The 22,620-nt window shown below is 41.9% G+C and overlaps 1 protein-coding gene across 2 annotated transcripts in view; it reads left to right on the top strand.

The window, feature by feature from the left end:
* The window catches only part of LOC137634991 (zinc transporter foi-like), a 34,429-nt gene that overhangs the window by 8,108 nt on the left and 3,701 nt on the right, over positions 1-22,620 (top strand). For both annotated transcript variants that reach the window (XM_068367594.1, XM_068367592.1), the window contains exons 3-9: positions 10,337-10,512; positions 17,240-17,425; positions 17,576-17,711; positions 17,927-18,198; positions 18,354-18,501; positions 19,097-19,252; positions 20,690-20,877. In XM_068367594.1, coding sequence (XP_068223695.1) covers positions 10,337-10,512; positions 17,240-17,425; positions 17,576-17,711; positions 17,927-18,198; positions 18,354-18,501; positions 19,097-19,252; positions 20,690-20,877 — 1,262 coding nt within the window. The remainder of the gene's footprint in view (positions 1-10,336; positions 10,513-17,239; positions 17,426-17,575; positions 17,712-17,926; positions 18,199-18,353; positions 18,502-19,096; positions 19,253-20,689; positions 20,878-22,620) is intronic.

Here is a 22,620-nt window from a genome sequence, read left to right as displayed (position 1 = left end):
TTTCTTTTACTGTTGTAGTCATAATGTAGTTCTTGTTAATGATGTAGTAGAAGCCAGTGTATCTATTTGATGATGTTGCAGAAATAATTGTATGGAGCCTAGTTGTGGTTACAGTAGTAGTTTTAACTTATGCAGTAGAAGTAACCAGTTGTGAAAATTGGGTGTATAATTTGTCAAAAGTGTGCCCGTGATCAGATTTTTAAAAGTGGGATTTAGTTGTTGAAACGCTGTGGTTGGTAATTGTAAAAATTAGAGGTCAGTAGTAAAAGGTTGGATTGGTAGCTGTCAATAATGTTTAGTCACTTTGTGAAAAAGACTGACAGGACAATAATCAGTTCACTTGACAATATTATGGGGTGAATTATCTTGAAAGACTGCAATTTGTTGTCAAAAGTGCGTGGATAGTTGTAAGAAAAGGGTGTTATTAGTTGCTAACAAAAATGTGATATGTTGTTAAAAAAATTATGAGATGTGGGTTGCCTTTTCAGAAATGTGTGGTGTGCTATTTTGAGAATAGCATGATTAGTTGCTAGCAGACTTGTAGATATTTGTTGTCAAATGTGATTTGTAGTATGCTGATGGCATTATGTAGACTTGTCAGTTATAAATGAGTGATTAGTTACTGATTATGTTTTTTGTTGCTCTAAAAAGTGTATGATCAGATATACAAATATGAAAAAGTGCTTATTTGATGACATTGGTTTCATTTCTTTTGTCTTCAAAAGGACCAGTTTTTTTATAGGAAATTCTTAACAGTACTGTCTAATACCTTACATAGATTACAATATCACCCTGAGTCCTTAACCCACTTTAATATCTCTCTCTCTCTCTCTCTCTCTCTCTCTCTCTCTCTCTCTCTCTCTCTCTCTCTCATACAGAGATGGTAATGTCGAGTAATGTTATGAGCAGCAGTGTAAAATGCTCATCATTGTAAGCAGAAGGATGCCATTAATAATACATTGACCGATTGTAGTATTTAGGGATCATCAGATTTAATTCATTCCAACATGTTTTTAGAAACCACTTCAGTTTCTTAGATTTATGAATAGACCGAGTGCTTTGCACTCGTCATTTTTTAACAAGGAACCACTTACCTTTTTAGTTTTATATCAAAGCAAGACAGGACATCAGTGTTTTTGTCAAAATAGGGGCATTCATCGTTCAGGATGTAATATCTCTTTTAGGATATAATATCCCTGGATTGTTTTATCTCTAAAATGTTTTTGTTGCTCCTCATCTCCTTTCCAATACAAAACTATTCTAATCTATAATAACATGTACCTAATGTACAGAACTATTTTCATTTGAAGCATCCAACACAGAAAATCCAAAAGATCCTTGATAGTATTGATCGTCAAAACACATCAGAAATTTACTTTACTGTTCAAACAAGGGCATAGTGGCATGGGGCAAACTTGCTACATATGGTTTTCCCTTGTCAGTAAACTCATTTCCAGCATTTTATCAAACAGATTCACATATTCATTCCTCTTGATGATGCAACACCTCTCCTCTTCTTTGGTAGTACTTATGGAAGAGTAGACCCAAAATGTTTTAAAAGAATGCTGAATTTTTAGCTCCTAAGTTGTCTATTATTTTCGCAAGTTAGCAAGAAGAGGTTCTTTTAGCACTTGTTGGAGAATTGACAATGTAAAGTCGTTTTTGGCAAAACGTCTAAATATGTATGCTGGAGGTAGTAATCTGTTCCCTAGTTTGTAATTTGGCTTTCATGAAGGCCTTGGAGCATGTGATGCCCTTCTTACAATCTCCAATGCTGTACATAAATCCCTAGATTGTGGTCAGGAAGTTTGAATGATTGGTCTTGATTTTATTGCTGCCTTTGACTGTGTTAATCATGAGGCCCTATGTAATATCTAGTGTAACTCTGAGTGGTGTTCTTGGCACATTACTTTTCGTGCTATATTTTCATTATAGGTGGTTTGGCCTAGAAAAAAAAGTTCATTACTTGTGCAGGTGATGCTTCTGTACTCTCTCTGCATCAATTCCATTTCCTGAATGTAGATATGGTGTTGCTGAATCCATTAATAGAGATCTAGCAAAATTAATATATAGTGCATATTATGGGGCATGAAGTTGAATGCTTACAAAAGTCAAAGTATGACTGTAAGTACGTGGGTCGAGGACAGGCTCCTCAACATCCAGATTTTCAGCATTGATAAAGTTTCTTTTGCTCTATATGACTTTAAAATTTCAGTTGTGGTGCTCGATAGCAAATTCACTTTTGAGAAATACATTCGGTCTGTTCCTTCTTCAATAGCACAAGAATTGGCTTATTGAGTGAAGAAGTGTTTTAGTTCCCTCATACTGCCTTGTTTCAAGTATTGTTCTTCTGTCTAGTCTTCAGATGCTGAATCTCACCTTACTTTATTAGACAAGAACTTGCTGTATATTAAGTTTTTTATACCTGATCTAGATATTAATTTCTGTCATTGTCATTCAGTTACTTCTTTGTGTATGTTACACAAGATTTTTCAATATTAATCTTACCCGATGATCATGTAGCTGTCAACTCTGTTGCCCGACAGAAATCTACGGTCGGGATACGCCAGCGATCGCTATACAGGTGGGGGTGTACACAACAGCGCCATCTGTGAGTAGGTACTCAAGTACTTCTTGTCAACAAGAACTCAATTTTTCCTCTGTCGTGCCACCGGCAAGACCTACTAATACGCCGTCCCTAACTGGATTTGTTTTCACAACTTTTTGGTGAAGTACACTATTCCAGTTTTGAGCTTTCGCTATGCAGGGGTTTTATCTTCATTTCAAAACTTGAACTCGTTTTGGATAGATTTAATTATGGTGACGAAGAGAGTATGAACTCTCTTTCACTTTTAAATGGCCGACCCTTCCCTTAGACGGAAGTGTTGGTGTCGAAGAGAGTATAGACTCTCTTTCACTTTTAATGACCCACCCTTCCCTTAGACGGAAGTGTGTTTAGGTTTTTGGTAATTTTGCTTAACAAAGTTATAGATTTTATATCTCTCCGCCATTTATAGGCCTCTTCGATTAACTTTCCATTTATTATAAACTTATAAAAATTAATTTTTATGTTTGTTTATATGCGACCTTTCCTAATAGTAGGCGGTCCTTACTTGGAACCGAAGTTAATTAACATTGAGCCCGTCATATCGTTTTTCCTGTTAAGAATTTATGCTATTTTAATTTTAATGTTATTGAAAGAATTTCTTTGATAGTCTCGTACTGTTTTCAAAGTTGAACTAACGTTTAGTTTAGTCTCCGCAGTTGTTGACGTTCAGAACGTTCAACTTGCGCTCTATCGTTACGATAGAGAGAGAGTATTTCACGGTTTCACGTTGCAGTAAGAGTAAACCGATTCTAGCGTTTCGTTCATTCTTTCTTAGCTTAAATGGTTTTAATTCTAATAAAGGAACTTTTTATTTGGGAAACCTTTCAGTTTTTTTTCCTTTAACAAATAATATGTTTTAACGATATATAATTGGGCTCATCTCTCAGGTTCTAAGTCAGAGAGAGAGAGAGAGAGATAGAGACGGAGGGAGAGAGAGGAGGATAAACGTTTCGTTCAAGCGGGTAACGTTGTTCTCGCTTTTTTACTCTTCTCCCTAGTCGCTATAGGGGAAGAAGGTAAAACGTTTCTAGAGTTTTATTCTTGTTCCCAGGCTTTATGCGGTGAGAGATTTTAAACGTAGTTTATTTGATCTAGTGTTTAGTCTCTTTTCCAGCCACTGAATTCTTTATCTTTCATTATGTTTTTCTGTTACATTGTAAAACTGTTTTCGCAATTACTACCTTTTAATGAAGGATAGGGTTGTGTGTTTCAGGTACAAACCACTTAAAGTTTCGAGTTCAGTGAAATAAGTGCAAACAGAAAATCAAAAGTGATAAAGTGATATGCGCAAAGTGTTACAGTGTTGCGTTCGAGGGTTCGTTTGTTCGTGCCAGTTGTTCACCTTGTCCGATACCTCTTACAAGCTCCCAAGCCCAGGGGAGAAGTAATGTCGAAGGACTTATGGGTTCCACAGGTCTTGATCGACGAACAAACGTTTTCCCTCCGTGGTTTCGGGTGTATCTACACACGTTGCCGACGTGATCACCCCACCCACACAAAGACGAGAGAGCCCATTTATTCCTCGTCTGCGGAAGAGGTTTCTCGCAGAAACCATGGACCAAATCTTGCAGCTTTTAAGTGCAAGTCGGTCCCTTCCGCGCAAGTCCAACGGCCTAGGTGTAGCCACTGGGTCAGTTTGGACTCGCTGCAGTACGACAACTGCACACCTCCCAAGAGAGGCAAGGTGGTACCGCAACAGGCAGTAACTCCGTCTGTTGCCGCACCAGCTGTTTTAGACCCTCAGTCACAACGGACAGTAGCTCCGTTTGTTGTTGTCTTTCATAGACCCTAGTGGTCCATGCTGCAGACTATACAGTCTCAGCTTGCTCCTTCATGCAGGAGTATCGTGCTGGAAGGTTGACAATGCACCTGTTAACCTACAACCCGCCGAGGTTGTGCGCTCAGCAGATACTGCGGCTGCCTGCTCCCACACTCCACCTGTGAGAGCTCCACCTCCGAGGCGCAGTCCACCCTGCCAGACGCATGTTCTTGCTGCACCATCCGTTGACATGCGTGAGCTACCGCATCAGCAGTGGGAAGGTGCTGTAGAGCTGCCGGGTTCCAGCTCTATGCGGCATTCTCCGCAACCCATGCGGCATGCTCCGCATACCATACAGCATGCTCCGCATTCCTTTCAGCATGCTCCGCAACCCACCGCAGCCCCTCCCACGCACCAGCACTCTGCTTTTGTTGTTGCCAGCTCCCACACTCCGACTGCGGAGAAGGTTGACGATGCACCCGTTTGCCTACACCTCCCACGGTTGTGCGCCCGGCATGGCTTCCTGCTCTCACACTCTTGTTGTGAGAGCTCCTCCACCCATGCACAGTCAACCCTGCCAGATGTATGATGACTCCCACACACAGAGCACTCCGTTGCCGTGCGTGAGCTACCACAAGCTGCCGTGTTTTGACACGGTGTGTCAGCCTCCGCAACACACTGTGGTTACCGCCACTCGCCCGCAGCAAACTAGTCAGTCAGGAGTTGAGGCTTCCCCACACAACTTTGGTTGTTGCCAACTCACAGACTGTCAAACAGTTACATGACGTTGCCTTCTGGTCTGCTACTTATACACCAGTGCTGTATGTCCTCACGCTCCTGTTGTGGTTGACAGTTCAGTTTTTGACAGTTCACAGACTGTCAAGCAGTTTCATAACGTTGCCTTCTGGTCTGCTGCTTTTGCACCAGTGAAACCCTCACTGAGAGAACCTAGCTTTTCTCGGATATGGTTCCTGTAGATGAGAAAGTGCTGTTCTCCCTCCTTCTGATATTCCCTTGAGGACTCTGTCATTTGGAGAGGAGCCTTAAGCTGCTTAGCCTCCTATGGACTTTAATTTAAGCATAACATGCTTCCAGGGAGGGTAAATGGTTCCGCTTCAGTCGCTAACCCCGTCTGTTGCCACACCTGCTCCCATAGACCTTGGGCTTTGTTGCAAGACATGCAGTCCAAGCTTAGTCCTTGATAGAGGATTTTTTACGGAGAAGAACCTTCTTGCCAACGACCTTCCTACCGGTTGGTTGTACGCCCTGTTGACGCTGAGGTATCCTACTCACGTCCGCCAGTTGAGATGGTTCCTCCACCGGTGCGACCCAGTGTGGGTTGCCAGTCGCACGTTGATGTTAAGCTACTCTCGGAGGTGGTTGTGGACGTTCAGTGTGTCACTGGGAAGACGTTCAACAACCAGCAGAGGTGACTTGTTGTGACGCAGTGCGGCAACCTCAGCAACCCGATAAGGGGTTGTCTGTACTACCCAGACAGTCTAGACTGTTTCGGGTTGTCGCTGTACTTCCTCGCATCCCCATGGTTGACAGTTCACAGACTGTGCAGCAGTACCATGATCTTGTGTCCGGCTCCGTCACGCATCCACCAGTGCGACCGGATTCAGCGAGTCAGACGTTGCCCACTCCGTTGCCGTTTCCTCATCAGTTTCGGATGAGGAACCCTCTGATGAGGACATGGCTGAACAAGAAGATCAATCCCCAGCCCTGCTATCCATCCAGAAGATGCTGAAGAAGGAATACAGCCCTGTCAGGCTGTGGATGAGTCTGGTTAGGACACTGTCATCCGTGGTGCAATTGGTGTCACTTGGAAGACTACACCTCCGTCCTCTTCGGTTTCATCTAGCTCTTCACTGGAAAAGGACAAGATGCTAGAAGCGGTCTCGATCCCGGTTTCCGGAAGATAAGTCTGGTCTAACCTGAGGAAAGGACTTTATCAACCTTTTATAGGGTCTTCCCCTGACTGTTCAGACTCCCAACCACGTTCTCTTCTCAGACGCATCGGACGTAGGCTGGGGTGCGACCTTAGGCGGTAGGGAATGCTCGGGATTATGGAACTCGAGTCAAAGGACAATGCATTTTAACTGCAAGAAACTTCTGGCAGTACGTCTGACCTGGAAAAGCTTCAGGTCTCTCCTTCAAGACAAAGTAATGGAGATCAACACGGACAACTCCCTGCTCTGATGTTCATCTCCTAGCAAGGAGGGACCTACTCTCTGTCATGGTGCGAGTTCGCTAGTGACCTCCTCTCCTGTTCAACAGGTCTAGACTTTTCACTAGTAACAAATTTCTTCCAAGGCAACTTGAATGTCTTAGCAGTTTGTCTCAGTAGGAAGGGACAATAATTCCAACATTTTGGACCCTCCACAGAGATGTATGCAAGAGACTTTGGGTCACCTGGGGCCAGCCAACCATAGATCTCTTCGCAACCTCGATGTCCAAGAGGCTCTCAATACTTTGCTCACCTATCCCGGACCCAGCAGTGGTTCTTTTAGATGCCTTTCTACTAAATTAGTCTCATCTAGATCTATATGCATTCCCTCCGTTCTAGATTGTCAACAAGGTACTGCAGAAGTTCGCCTCTCACGATGGGACAAAGTTGACACTAGTTGCTTCCCTCTGGCCCGCGAGAGAATAACTTACAGAGGTACTTCGATGGCTAGTAGACGTTCCCAGAACTCTTCCCCTAAGGGTGGACCTGCTACGTCTGCCACGCGTAAGAAGGTACTCCAAGGCCTCCACGCTCTTCGTCTCACTGCCTTCAGAGTATCGAAAGACTCTCGAGAACTAGAGGTTTTTCGAAGGAGGCAACCAGAGCGATTGTTAGAGCAAGGAGAACATCCACCCTTAGAGTCTACCAATCGAAGTGGGAAATCTTCCTAAACTGGTGCAAGTCAGTATCCGTATCCTCGACCAGTACCTCTGTAACTCAAATAGCTGACTTCCTCTTATATCTGAGAAAAGAGCGATCTCTTTCAGCTCCCACTTTCAAGGGTTACAGAAGCATGTTGGCATCAGTCTTCCGTCACAGAGGCTTAGATCTTTCCAACAATAAAGATCTACAGGACCTCCTTAAGTCTTTTGAGACCACGAAGGAGCGTCGTTTGGTTACACCTGGTTGGAATTTAGACGTGGTTCTAAGATTCCTTATGTTAGACAGGTTCGAACCACTTCAATCAGCCTCCCTGAAAGATCTCACCTTTAAGACTCTTTTCCTGATATGCTTAACCACAGCTAAAAGAGTCAGTGAGATTCATGCCTTCAGCAAGAACATTGGATTTTCATCCGAAACGGCTACATGTTCTACATCTTGGTTTTCTAGCCAAACACGAGCTGCCTTCTCGGCCTTGACCAATATCGTTCGTTATTCCAAACTTATCGTATGGTTGGAAATGAACTAGAAAGAGTATTATGTCCTGTAGAGCTCTTAAGTTCTATTTTAAAAACCTTTACGAGGCCCGTCTGAAGCTTTATGGTGTTCAGTTAAGAATTCATCTTTGCCTATGTCAGAGAATTCTTTATCCTATTATTTTCAGACTGTTAATACGAGAAGCTCATTCCCTTCTGAATGAGGAAGACCAAGCTTGGCTGAAGGTAAGGACACACGAAGTTAGAGCTATCACAACTTCCGTGACCTTTTAATAAAATAGATCTGCAAAATATTTTCAACGCAACCTTTTGGAAAAGCTAATCAGTGTTCGCGTCTTTTATCTTGAGAATGTCCAGTCTCTTTACGAGAACTGCTACACTCTGGGACCATTCGTAGCAACGAGTGCAGTAGTGGTGGGGGCTCCACCACTACAATTCCCTAATTCCAGAACCTTTTTAATCTTTATCTTGAAATATTTCTGGGTTGTCCGGAAGGCTAAGAAGCCTTCCGCATCCTGGTTGATTTGGCGGGTGGTCAAATTCTTTCTTGAGAAGCGCCTAGATTAGAGGTTGTGATGAGGTCCTTTAGTATGGGTTGCAGCCCTTCATACTTCAGCACCTAGGAGTCGCTCAGCATCCTAAGAGGATCGCTAGGCTCAGTAAGGAAGACGTACTTAAAAAGGCAGAGTAATGGTTCAAGTCGACTTCCTTACCAGGTACTTATTTATTTTATGTTTGTTATTTTGAATAACGGCTAAAATAAGATACGGGATACTTAGCTTCTTTGTTAACATGTATGCTGGTCTCCACCTACCACCCTGGGTGTGAATCAGCTACATGATCATCGGGTAAGATTAATATTGAAAAATGTTATTTTCATTAGTAAAATAAATTTTTGAATATACTTACCCGATGATCATGAATTTAAGGACCCGCCCTTCCTCCCCATAGAGAACCAGTGGACCGAGGAGAAAATTGAGTTCTTGTTGACAAGAAGTACTTGAGTACCTACTCACAGATGGCGCTGTTGTGTACACCCCCACCTGTATAGCGATCGCTGGCGTATCCCGACCGTAGATTTCTGTCGGGCAACAGAGTTGACAGCTACATGATCATCGGGTAAGTATATTCAAAAATTTATTTTACTAATGAAAATAACATTTTTCATAACTTACCATCCTTTGAATTCAGACCTTCCCAGACAGTACCATCTCGAACCTTATACTAGGTACGCAGTTGATTCTAACAGCCATGCCTTTTCCATCATAAGGCTCAATACTACAATGTATGTTCAGCTATGTCCAGATTATGGAATGAGCTTCCTAATCGGACAGTTGAATTGTTGGAACTTCCGAAGTTCAAACTTGCAGCGAATGCTATCTGTTGAACAGGCTGATATAACTCTTCATAATTTATATATAACAGATCTATTTTAATGTTGTTACTTATCTTAAAATATTCTGTATTAATTATTCATTACTTCTAATGTAGTTTGTTAATTTCCTTATTTCCTTTCCTCACTGGGTTGCTTTTCCCTGTTGGAGACCTTGGTCTTATAACATTCTGCTTTTCCAAATTGGGTTATAACTTAGCTGGTAATATTACATAATAATAGTAGTGTTGTTCTGTTTTCTCTTCTTTTACCCAATTTTTTTGCCTTGTCAGTAACTTTTAGCCCACTTTCCTCTGCATGTAATATTGTTTTGTTTGATTCAAAACTCCATAATTCTCCTCTTCTTTATCATCTTGTGTCATTCTCACTCATAATGTTTTTCTGTGCATTATGGAGATATTCAGGCATCCAGATATTGTAATGGTTTTGAAGACTACAGAATGAAATACAGAGTATCCCAACTCTTAAGAAATGGAATTGAAATGAGAGCTTGGTAATAAATTCCCTTTGTAACCTACCAACACACATCCTTTTGATCACTGTTTTTGAGATGTTGCCTTAACACTAATGACAATTTGATAGATGGTCCACAAAATTTGATGCATTAACTGAGACTCGCAAATTATTTTCAATGATGATTTTTGTACAGCTTCGTTCTTATGAATTGATTAGGTAATGATTGTCAGAAAAGGTATAAAGTTTGCATCAGCAAAGCCTTCTAAGTGAATACACATTGATATTTCTTAAAAAAGATGAGATATATTTACTATCATACCGTGAATACATTTAGGGCATTCAGGTCACTTCTTCATCTAATAAATCATTCTTGCCAAATGCTGTATAAGATTAAAACTCTAGTTAGGAGACTCATGAATTTAATGATCATTTAAACAGTAGAACATCATCTAGTTACAGTACTGTAACTGTAACTGTTTGTCATTGGATAAAACCGAATAGAGGGTTGACAGATACTACTTCTTTTAGCTTTTGACTATGCAAATAGCATGGTAATTTTTTATTTAATATTGGTTATTGAAAATTAGCGAGGAGTTTTTTTTTTTTTTTTTTTAGGTCGTGTTGTTGGATCATCAGAATTTTTAGTACTGTACAGTACTACTACTGTATATATTATTATCTGAGGCTGTGTAGAAATAAATTTTAGAGTAAAATTACTTTCTTTTCATTTCAGACAGCTGGATTGGAGCCATTTTAAGCATGGTTGTGATAGGGTTGGTTGGCCTTGGATGTATTATGCTCATTCCAGCCTTAAAGCGAAGTCAGTACTACGATCAAGTGAATCATTTCTTGTTGGCCCTGGCTGTAGGGACACTTGCGGGTGATGCCTTGATTCATTTATTACCTCATGTAAGATATAATCATATTTTGCTTTTGAGAAGTTTTCTTTAAAGATGTGTTTTGTTATTTCAATTATGTTTAGTTGACTGTTTGCACCCACCACAGTCTAGGATGCTTTTTAAGATGGTCCTTACAGTATACAATCCATAGGATTTTGAATACTGTATTATCTTGTGTGCATAATATCAAGTGATTTAAAGCTTCTTTGTTCCGACACGAATACTTTACCTCGAATTACCTCTTCGGAGGGTCCTTGGACCTCTCTCAATCTCGACCAAGATTTTCCGTGCTACCCCCCCCCTATCTCGCTTCCGATAGTTCCTACCCCCGCCGCCAGGATAATTCCTGCGGCCCGGATTAGGGCAGGTCACTGCTTTTCCCGGGTCAGGATCTCATTAAGTCCTTGGTCGTGAGATGCGAATCATCTCACTCTCTCTCGGTTAAACTCTCGATCCTTTGGCGCGTTGTGATCCCACGTGTTCCCAGTGTACGGACTTGTGTTTTTTCGCAGTGTACCTCCCAAGTGTTCCTGTGCGTTCACTTTTCAACCGTGTCCTTACCCGGTGTTTAATTCATTCCCTTAGTGCTTGTGTCGTGCGTTATGGAACTGTATTCCTTGATTTTCTTCAAGGAATTGATAGCTGAAAGGAAAACTTTTTACAAGAAATCGTTCTTCCTCCCCTTATCCTCGGTGTTGCCGTGTAGGGGCAGCTTATGTTCCTCTTCAACCACGTGTCAGGACTACTGGTCCTGGAACGTAGTTCAGTGAGTGCACTTCGGCACTAAAAGGAAGAATACATCCAAGAGGCTCGTAGGAAGACGAGCCTCTCTTCGCCAACTTAATTCCCGATGCCTCGTCGAATAGAGATTCTTATACAGCCATCTTCCCCTACCCAGAGTAGGGGACGAGGTAAGTCAGTTGCGGGGAAGTGCCCATTGCTCTTCCCCAAGAATTTGAGTGGGTGCGGTATAGCACCAAGAGGAAGTGGGCGACGAAGGGTTCGCCTAAGAAGACTAGCGCCGGGCGTCCCGCCGGGCTGAGCTTCCCTACCACCCTCTCCTACCCAGAGTAGGAGACGAGGTTGGTTTATTGTGTAGAAGAAAACTCTTAAGAAGTAGTTTGAGGTAAGTACTACTTTCGGGAGTGTGTGGGGAGACGGAGTCCTGGTGCAAGCAGGCCACGTCTCCTCTGATGACCCCATGTGGGGGAAAATGTCTCTAATTCTTCTCCAGTCTCTTAGCGTATTTTTCAGTCTCTTCTGCAGCCGAGGGCCTCGCCGAGAAGGAGCCCCCCAGGTCTGTCTTGCAGCGTCCCCCGGACCGACAACCCAGGGTTTTTTCTCACCACGAAGGCCATCCTCCAGACGCAGATATAACCCTCGCAGGGAGAAATGCGAGAAGGCCTCTTCAGGCAGGCGTAAGACCGCGAAGCCTCCGGTTCACCCCGCCAACGGGTGTAACCGAGCTTCTTTACGGGCAGCCTGACCGAATCAGCACAGCTGGTTCGGTCCTCGGACTTAAAAGGAACGGTTCCCTCCGTCGGGTCAGCCCACGAGGATCCGCGTCCGCGTCCCCCAGCCCGCCCGCAGGTGTAAGCGGGCTTATTTACGGGCAGCCTGGCCGAATCAGCACAGCTGGCTCGGCCCTCGGACTTAAAAGGAACGGTTCCCTCCGTCGGGTCAGCCCACGGGGATCCGCGTCCGCGTCCCCCAGCCCGCCCGCAGGTGTAAGCGGGCTTATTTACGGGCAGCCTGGCCGAATCTGCGCAGCTGGTTCGGCCCTCGGACTTAAAAGGAACGGTTCCCTCCGTTGGGGCAGCCCACGAGGATCCGCGTCCGCGTCCCCCGGAGAGAATACACGAACAGTAGTCCTCGACGGTACGGCGTTGCCGGTTCTGACCCCGAACCGGGTGCGGAGCTCCCCGCCGGGGAAACCGGTACCACCGCAAGGGAGTGCCTGGGATTCCAGAACCGAAGCGACCGGGGAGTGCCCTATTGGAATCGATTAAAAAAAAAAAAAAAAAAAAAACGGAAACCCATTCATGTTTTATATTGAGATAATCATCATTTTCTTTTACATGATTGCCAGGTGTGTCCTTTACACGAATGTGTCTACTCTTCATGTTCTTTCAGGTATTACACTTGAAAGGATATCGATCGTCATGAGCAATAAATCTCTTAGGTATTGACATCATTAGACATCTAGAATAATTCTTAACGAGAAGCCCAGACTTCAGGGACCCTGATAGTCGTGAAGCTAAATAGTCTGCAATAAGTTATTATTGTTATTATTATTATTGTTGTTGTTGTTATTGTTATTACTTGCTAAACTACAACCCTAGTAGGAAAAGCAGGATGCTATAAGTCCCGGGGCCGTAACAAGGAAAATAGCCCAGCGAGGAAAGGAAACAAGGAAAAATAAAATATAAGAACAGTAACAACATTAAAATAAATCTTTCATAAATAAATTATAAAACTATAAGTCCAGCAAGGCCTTCAACCCTTAGGTTAGTGACTTTTCAGTCTCTCACACTAACAGCTAACTGGGTGTTCTGGAAGCGAAACACTGTTCTGGCGTAAGTGTCTTGGTAGGCACCAGACAGGGGGACGCGACCCATCGCAGCTTTCCCTTGGGTGGAGAATCTCTGTTTCCTCGGAAGGAACGAGAAACCATAGTGGAGAAGGTCTTGAAATAGAAGGAGGCTAACGTCCCCAGACCTACGACTCCTAGGAGACCACCCTAGAAGAGATCTGTCTCGGATAGTGCCGCAACACCCCAAGCATCTACCAGCACTACGAGGAGAGAAGCCCTCGTCCTCCTGGTCCGCAACGCCTCAGCCCCTCCACAGGGGAGCTCCAGCGCCTTCTAGCTCCTTCAGGTCGGGTTACCCCGCCTCTAGGGGAGGCAGGTCAGGCCGCCCCTCTAGAAGAAGGGAAGAGTGGGAGGCTCCCTATCCCCACCCAACCTTCGGGTTGGAGGATGACTCAGGCGTCATTGGCAAGCATGGAGGGCTCAAGGAGCGGAACCTTGGACAGTGTCCTTACTAAAGAAGGGCTACGGACTTCCATTCCTAACGGAACCACCCACGCCTTTTCCGGCCAACCGGATAGATGGCTAGATCCTAAAGACCCGTTAAAGAGGACCGGCCTTCAAGAGGAGGTGTTGTCCATGCTAGAGAAGGGTACCATGGAAGAAGTTCTTCTCCCAGGACCAGGTGTCTACAGTCGCCTATTCCTGGCAGAAAAAGCGACCGGGGGGGGGAGGCCGGTTATAGATCTGTCAGCTCTCAACAGGTTCGTCAAGATGACGGACTTCTAAATGGACACGCAGAATTCGGTCCTGCTGTCCTTGAGGGAGAAAGATTGTAGAATACCATCGACCCCAAGGACGCATACTTCCAGATTCCGGTCCACACCTCGGGTCGGAGGTTCCTCCGGGTGAAATAGGGTTCCCAGTTCCTGCAATTCAGGACCCCTTTTTCTTTGGTCTGTCAACAACGCCCAAAGTGTTCGTGAGAGTCCCCACGGCTGTCGCAGGGGGGCCCACGAACGAGGCATTCGCCTTAGCAGATACCTGGACGGCTGGTAGCTTCTTCCCGCCTCAAAGGTCCTCTTGGAGGAACAAGGGAGAAGTCTCCTCCAGTTTGGCAAGGATCTGGGGAACTGAATCAACCCGAAGTAGCAAAATCTATCCCCTTCCTCCGGAATGAACTACTGGGGAATAACATTAGACCTTTTTTCGGGGAGAATTTTTCCCTTCGGAGAATAAGATATGACACCTCAGGCTCATTAGTCAGCCGTTCCTACTGTTCACAGACGCCTCCAACCAGAGATGGGGAGCCCTTCCCCTCGACGAAGCGGCACGAGAGACCTGGTTGGAAGGGGACAGACAACTCCACACAATGTCCTGGAGTTGGAAGTAGTCCAGAAGGCATGCCTACACTTCGCAAGTCTGCTAAAGGGGAACTCCGTGGCGTGGATGAGCGACAACACCACGGTAATGGCATACATAAACAAGCAGGGTACTTGTAATCGAAGGAGTTGGGCGATCTAACCATAGAGAATCTAGACTGAGTGATAGGGAATCAAGGGGTGATGTTAGCAAGGTTCTTTCCCGGAAAGTAAATCGCCCTGGCCGACGGCCTCAGCAGAATGGGCCACATAGTAGGGACAAAATGGTCCCTTCCCCCAGGAATAGCCAAGCTCATCATTCAACGATGGGGCTCCCCGGTGGTTGACCGCCTTGCAACAACCTCAACGCCCAACTCCCAGTCTATTGCCCCCCTGTACCAGACCCCGAAAGATTCCTTAGAAGACTCTTTTCAGAACAAGTGGGACAATCTGGATGTGTACGTTTTCCCCCTTTTCACGCTGATAAGACATGGGCTCAGCAGAATAAAGGTGGCTCGAAGCCTACAGATGACTTTGGTAGCGCCCTGGTGGCTAGACAGAGAGAGTAGTTCGCGGACCTAAAGACCTATCGAGTCAACCGCCGTGGCCTCTGTCCGTCAGGTCAGATCTACTGAGTCAACCGCACTTCCTCAGGTTCCACGACAACCCTCTCTCTCTCTTCGCCTTCACGCCTGGAGACTATCGAGCGACTCCTGAAGAAGGAGGGGTACTCCTCCTCCACAGCCAAGAGGATGTCCCTATACCTAAGAAAATCCTCTACCGTAGTCTACCAGGCGAAGTGGGCCGCCTTTACGAAATGGTGCGCGACAAAACAAATAAGACCTCTCAAAGCCTCGGTCCCTGACATAGCTGATTTTCTAGTGTACCTTAGGGATAAAATAGGAATGCCAATCCCGGCTATTAAAGGAGTACGAGCAGCCTTAGGCCAAGTCTTTCTCCTGAAAGGCATCGACCTGGGGACCTCAAGACACATAGGGATGCTGATTAGAAGTTTCGAACAATCCTGCCCTCCCCAAGCCAGGAGAGTGCCTAGATGGGACCTGGCCAAGGTCCTGAAAATGTTGTGTCGTCCGACCTTTGAACCACTCAGAGATATCGGGGACAAAGGTCTCACCCTCAAGACAGTCTTCTTGCTAGCCTTAGCTTCGGCTAAGAGGGTAGGTGAGATCCACGGTCTCTCCTACGACGTGGCACACTCCAAAGGGTGGAAGGAGGTATCTTTCAAGTTCGTACCCTCCTTTGTAGCAAAGACTCAGAACCCAGCAGTCTGGGACCCGAGGTTTGAAGGTTTCTCTTCTCCAGCCATCCCCAAGACAGGCAATACGGACGCCCTGAAGTTATGCCCGGTCAGGACGATCAGGAAATACCTGGAAAGGACGGCCCATCTCCGTCCGGGTGCCAAGAACCTCTTCGTCTCTTCAGGCGTTAATAAGAAGCAAGTGTCCAAGAACACTATTTCCTTCTGGCTGAGACAAGTCATCACTAGGGCTTATGAAGAAGACAAGGTGGCAGTACCAGGCACTCCCCGTCCCCATGACATCAGAGGCCTGAGCACTTCCTTGGCCTTTGAGAGAAATATGGCAGTGGGCCAGATCCTGCAGGCCGGCACTTGGTCACACCAGTCGACCTTCACGGCCCACTAACTCAAAGACTACTCAAGAAAGTCTTTGGATGGATTCTCCATTGGGACAGTCATCGCCGCCCTCCAAGCTGTGTAGTGGCAGGCTGGAAGACGTCCCCAACAAGTGAATAGTCTCATCCCTACTTCGTCAGGAGAAGACTCAGTAGAGAAAATGTCAAGAGGTAACCCTAAAATTATAAGCGCAAGTTTTCCCTGCTACCCCCTATCCGCTCTCTGTACCCCCGCATTACGTAGCCCTCCAGGCACCATGTGCCTAACCAAGTGGCAGAATGGCTCTCCCGCCTCCTAAAGTGTAAGTCTCCGAAGAGGTAATTCGAGGTAAAGTATTCGTGTCGGAACAAATGAAAAATTTTAAGTAATTTTTATTTTTCCTAACATACTTACCGAGAATTACCTCTGAGTAATGGCCCTCCCTTCCGTCCCCGAGTGCCATTCTTCTATTGCCGAGTCGGGCTAAACGGAGGACTTAATGAGATCCTGACCCGGGAAAAGAAGTGACCTGCCCTAATCCGGGCCGCAGGAATTATCCTGGCGGCGGGGGTAGGAACTATCGGGAGCGAGATAGGGGGGGGGTAGCACGGAAAATCTTGGTCGAGATTGAGAGAGGTCCAAGGACCCTCCGAAGAGGTAATTCTCGGTAAGTATGTTAGGAAAAATAAAAATTACTTAAAATTTTTCATATTTAACCTAATCTTGGGTGGGTTAAAAGATGGTCTAATTAAGGATATTAACTTTTTAGGAAAATCTTGGAGACAAACTTATTTTAGATGTCAGAATTTTATTGTAACTTACATTTCCAAAAAACATCTTGTGTGTAAATAACTATTGTGTAGTGTTAATGTTTTGCACATACAGTAGCTTTGTCTTAATATAATCTTAGTTTTCATTTGAAATAGATTGCACTGGTCTCCTGATATGTAATGGGGTAGAAAGATACAGTTTAAAATGCAAATGGATGTGTATTCATGGGGTAGGCAATGCTTTCATTTCTATATTTGAAGAGTATTACTAATTTACTCGATCAGTTACAGTTTTTGAAATACTGTAGGAATAAAATGTACTACTGTACATTAATTACTTGTCTATGAACTAAATTTAGTTGTGTATACAGTATTGTACTATCGTTATTTGCATTTTTATGGTAAGACATTTGCACACTAAGTTTGGGTCTATTTTCTTCCAGGCAATCAGTATGAATGTCCCACTCAATACCAATGTTCATGTTCAGCATGCATTGCTCGGCTTCACAGCTTTGGGAGGGATTATCATATTTTTGTTTCTTGAACGTGGCCATAATCTGTTTTGCGGTGGCCATGGTCATAGCCACAGTCATGGTCATGACCCAGGATTAACTTTGTCAAGGAGTAAGGTATGCTATAAACAGTTTAATTTGGTAAAATTATCATCATTTTGTGTTTGCTCCAGTGTTTATTGATTCCAGTACATGTGCTTACATTCAGGTTGAAGTCTGTTTGCTTCCTGAAGAATATGATTAAATATTTATTTATTTGCTTGGTAGGAGGAGATGGATAAAGAGACTGTGGGAACAGCAACCACAATTGAAGAAACCGGAAGTCAAAGTGTTGATAAGATAGGAGAGAAACTTTGCAAACATTCCAAACATAATTCCTTTATATATGCAGAAAGCACGATGTGTAAGTATATGCTTATCCTATACTCATTTATTAATGTATAATTTTTATTGCAGTGAATAAGGAACGAAGCTCAAAATATATGGTCTGTCACTCATCACTTATTGGTAACAAAATTCATATTGCAGCTAAATGTAGATATGATTTCTTAAAATATTTGTAATATCTTGCTAGCTATTTTTATATATTAATTGGTTCATTGTTTTTGTATTTCACAGCTTTAGATGCACAAAATTGTTTTGAAGGCTGTAGCTCAAATGTGAGCCCCAGCAGTGATGCAAATGGCAATAATGACTTAGATAGAACAAGATTAGAGGAGCAAATAGCTTCAATACCAGAAAAAGAAGGATTGGTTTCTGCCCTTGAAAATGAGGCTGAAATTACATCCATTGAGAAGCAAGTGGCTAAATTGGTTGAAGAAAAGAAACTTGATTCCTGTTCAGCAGAAAAAGAAAAGTTAGTAACCAGTCCTGATGATAAATCTGAAATGGTAAGTCAATAGAATAGCAGATAGATTTAATTGTTTATATTGTAAAAATGTACATTATAATTTTAAATGTTGAATTATTCTATGGCCACTTTTTCTTTCCAGTTTCAAATCTTTATAGGTTGAACTTCTTTTAAAATACAAATTAATTTTTTCAGTGTAGAAAACTATCCCTGAATTTAGACACCCCAAATTCTGGCCGTCATAGAGTTTTGCGGCAAAATAGTAGCAGCTTTAACATGGTATTACAAGAGTATCACGTTGGACACCATGGCCATTCTCATCATGGTCACTCCCATGTTACAGGTAATTGGTTGAAGAATAGAACAATCTAAAGGATTGAAATTACTGTATATCACCATATTGTACTTGTGTTAGAATTATGATAAAGTTTCATTGCATCTTTTTTCCCTATTGAGTACAGTACATTAATTTTTTTTATTTTATTTTCCTTAATTTTGTACAAGATACAGAACCCTAAGGCTTTTAGAAAGAACTCTCGAATGGCTTCTTTTTTGTGTGTAAAATTTTCATAGTTAGAGCATGTGTCCCTTATGATCTTGGTCATTATTTTTTTTTTCCTTCCTCGACCATAAGTTTTATAAGTTACTATAAAGCAGTTGCTTTTATTCACCTAAAAAGGCTGTATGATTTGAATAGTTTAAACAAATATGTGTTTTGTTTTCTAATAATTGCTTACCCCCTCCCACTTCCGTATGAAGGCTGCTGTCGAGCACTAGCTACTGCTTCATTGAATACAAATAGCTAGTCTGTCAACTGTCTAAACAGCAATTAAGGGCTCTTAATTCTTTTTTTACTGTAAAGCATGTGAGATTGATTGTAAAAGTTAAACATGACTTAGAAACAGCTTGATTTACTATTTATATGCTCTTATTGACAGGCCGCAAGGATTCCTTGCGGGCAGTAATCTTGGTTGGTGATGCTATGCACACACTTCTTGATGGAATGGCCATCGGGGCAGCCTTCGGATCAAGTGTTACTGGAGGAGTAGCAACTTCAATTGCTGTTCTTTGCCATGAGCTTCCACACAAAGTTGGTAAGTTTTTTTGTCAGTGGTTCCACACACGCTTCTTGATGGACCTTTCATAACTTTTAGTGTGCTTATACAAATTAGAAACATATTGGTTTTATTTCTGACTGATTGGATACACTTTCCATTGTAATGAAGGAAGGGCCAAATATCTTTAGAATAAAAACAAGAGATACTTTAAATGTATTGCCAGAAATTCTCTTTTTCACTCCAATTGGATTAAGTTGACTTTTCTTGTTGTGCTCTTCCCTTAACTCTATTACTTCAGATTTATTTACAGTACACTACAGCTTTTTTTATAAAATATTTATTAATTCATTACAAACATGTTTGAATCAGTTAATGAGGTATGTTTGTAAATGAGACTTTTTTGGATTGGTGTTTGAAACTTAATTAACAGTTATTTTAACCAGTAACTTGTAACATTCCAAGTTACAGAAATTAACATATAAAAGAAGAGGCAACAAAACAATTACCTGTACTAGATTCTTAATCGACAAATCTTTGAATTATTGCATTAGATTATTACCATCTAGAATTTCCTGTTACCAAAGAGTTATACTAGAGGTCAGTAGAGGTTCCACAAGAGATAGCATAAAAGAATAGAATTGAATTCACAATGTTTAGTTTGACCATTAAAATCATTCACCAATTCCAAAGAAAATCTTTATATCTGAATTATTTTTATTTCTATGAATATCAACTGATGTTCATTTGGGTTCTTCTCCAAAAGCTGTGTTTAAATGACATTTACCAGTAGAATTTTAAGGATTTTAAAAATTTTCAAAATTTTGTTTTTTCTTTTCCATCAGCAAATATACCGTAGCTCTTAACATAGGGATAGAGCCCTGTAGTGTCAAGTGATAGGAAGCTCAGGTTGCCATATTAGGAAGTATAGTTTTCGTTTACTGTACTCGCTTAGATTGGTTACTTACTGCACTCAATAGGTCTTCCCTTTCCTGCCATGAAAGATTTTTCAATGATTTTTCAGTGTAAAAGTTTTGAGAAATATTTTCTTTAAAAACAATCAGGTAGCCTGTGTAAAATAATAGCTTTTTATTTTGGATGCTTTCATGAGTGTATGTACTATATATTAGAAGTGCAACTTTTTAGTTTTTAATTTTTATAACTAAATTATGTGGTGCTCTTTATGTAGTGATTGCCTGTGAAATAATAGAGCTATGATTTTATGATACATACAGTATCATGACATTCAACAAAAGTCTTTCAGAAATATCATGATATCTTCAAATTAGCTTAGTCTAGATCACTATAGATGGAAACATTACAGTGACTCGGCTACGAAAACAATTCTCGACATTAGATTTTTCTAAAATCAAAGCATTTTTTATGATTCATATTTTTTATGATTATATTTTTTTCCTATATTTCAGGAGTATTCAAGGCTTGTTCAGATTAATTGGTTTTCTTTCTCTAATTTAGGTGACTTCGCACTTCTGTTTGAAATGGGAATGAAGTTGCGTCAGGCTGTGAAAATGATGATGTTGTTGTGGTTGCTAAGTTTGGCGGGACTTGTCATTGGAGTTATGCTTGGCTCTATTCAGACAGCATCCCCTTGGATATATTCTTTTACAGCAGGAGTCTTCATTTATTTGGCTTTGGTTGACCTGGTAAGCATGAAATTATTTGATTCAGTTATTTTGTGCACTTCAAAATATGGATCAGTGGCTATATTTAATCAGAACATGGTTTTCATGTAAATTCAACCATGTATGCAGTGAAGCAAATTTTTAATTACTTTTATAATTGTGGTAAAACCAATTTTAAATATGGCTAAGAATTACCTTGGTTGGGGAGAGTCATATCTAACTTCTGATCAAGATTTCCTTTTGTTGAGGAGTGTCATGTCATACCTTTCAATATATGTGGTTGAGATTTTCCTCTAAATGAAAGTACAATAATACAGTACTCCAAAAATTACATTATTCATACAAAATAAAAGCCATTGCTTGCTAAACCATCATACTTTGGTACTTGAAGGGTAAGCTGACTCAGTAGCATTTGCATTAGATTAAGAATATGATCCACTATGTTGTCTACTTACAGTCCTAAAAACATATGCCCTTTAAGGAAATATTTAAAATTTTGTTTAGCATTGAAAAAACATACAGTACACTATTATATAACTTATAGTTATATCACAGAGATCAAATGCCCCAGAACTAACAATTCAAACTTTTTCCTGGACATCATAAAAAAATTGGGATTTCAAATAATTTGTAGAACTTGTATGGGTCGGAACACTTAGGCAAGCAAAAGATGTTTCTTAGACAAAGGCAACTGACTTATTTAACACATTGCTCTCGCCTAATTCAGACCCGCGTAAAATTGTTCTGTTATCTTTTGTGTTTATCTATTTTAGTGCTTTTAATTTTTATCAGTACTGTACACAATAGCTTTCAAAGAGGTTAGTAGTGTTACTGGTAAGCCTAAATGGAAGGTTTACAGAACCACTATACTGCAGAACTAAGAAAAAAGATAATTGGAAAGATGTCTGAGTGATTGACATTTCATAATACAATTCAGTACAGGAAATCCTTCAGCTGCCGTGCATGTTATGTTCCAGAAAACCCTACAATGATGAAAAAGTGCAAAGTAGAAATTACTATACAGTACTTTATATTTTTTTCATTGTTTTTAATTTGTTTTATGTTTATATATATTTAAGATGTTATAAACTTCCCACACTCTTATAAAGAAACGCTTTTTAACCCTTAACTTGATGGTGTACATGTATTTATGTATATATGAGCTGTTATGTTTATTCATGGTCGACATAAATATGGCCACATACTGTACTGTATTGGCCCCAACTTTTCTCCTTTTTATTATGCTTTTATGTACTGTAATGTATTTTCATCATTTAAACTTTGTGTAAAGAGGGCCAATAATAGGAGTGAGTATCCTTGGGTGGGGAACCAATTAATGCTATTTCTTTTCATTCTTATCAGGAAAATTGATTTGGTAATTGAACACAGCTTTAGAACGAATTCTGCTTTAATCTCTTAGGGCACCAATGTAATTGGTTCAACATTTTATAATACTGGACACAATCAAAGGGTTGAGGTACTACTGCTAGAGTTATTGGGTCCTTTGATTGGCTAGACAGTACTACATTGTATCCCTCTCTCTGGTTATGGCTTATTTTTCTTTTGCCTACACATATATCAAATAGTCTGGCCAATTCTTTCCACATCCTCCTCTGTTCTCATACACCTGACAACACTGAGGTTACCAAACAATTCTCCTTCAGTCAAGGGGTTAATTACTGCAATGTCATTGTTCAGGGTAAGGGTAGAAGAGACTCTTACTCTCTAGCTATGTTAAGCGGCTCTCCAATCAGAAGGCAACTC

The sequence above is a fragment of the Palaemon carinicauda genome, chromosome 45, assembly GCF_036898095.1.
Source record: "Palaemon carinicauda isolate YSFRI2023 chromosome 45, ASM3689809v2, whole genome shotgun sequence".
Classification (NCBI taxonomy): Eukaryota; Metazoa; Arthropoda; class Malacostraca; order Decapoda; family Palaemonidae; genus Palaemon; species Palaemon carinicauda.
Note: the sequence above shows the minus strand (reverse complement) of the source record. Positions and strands in the feature narration are given on the sequence as shown.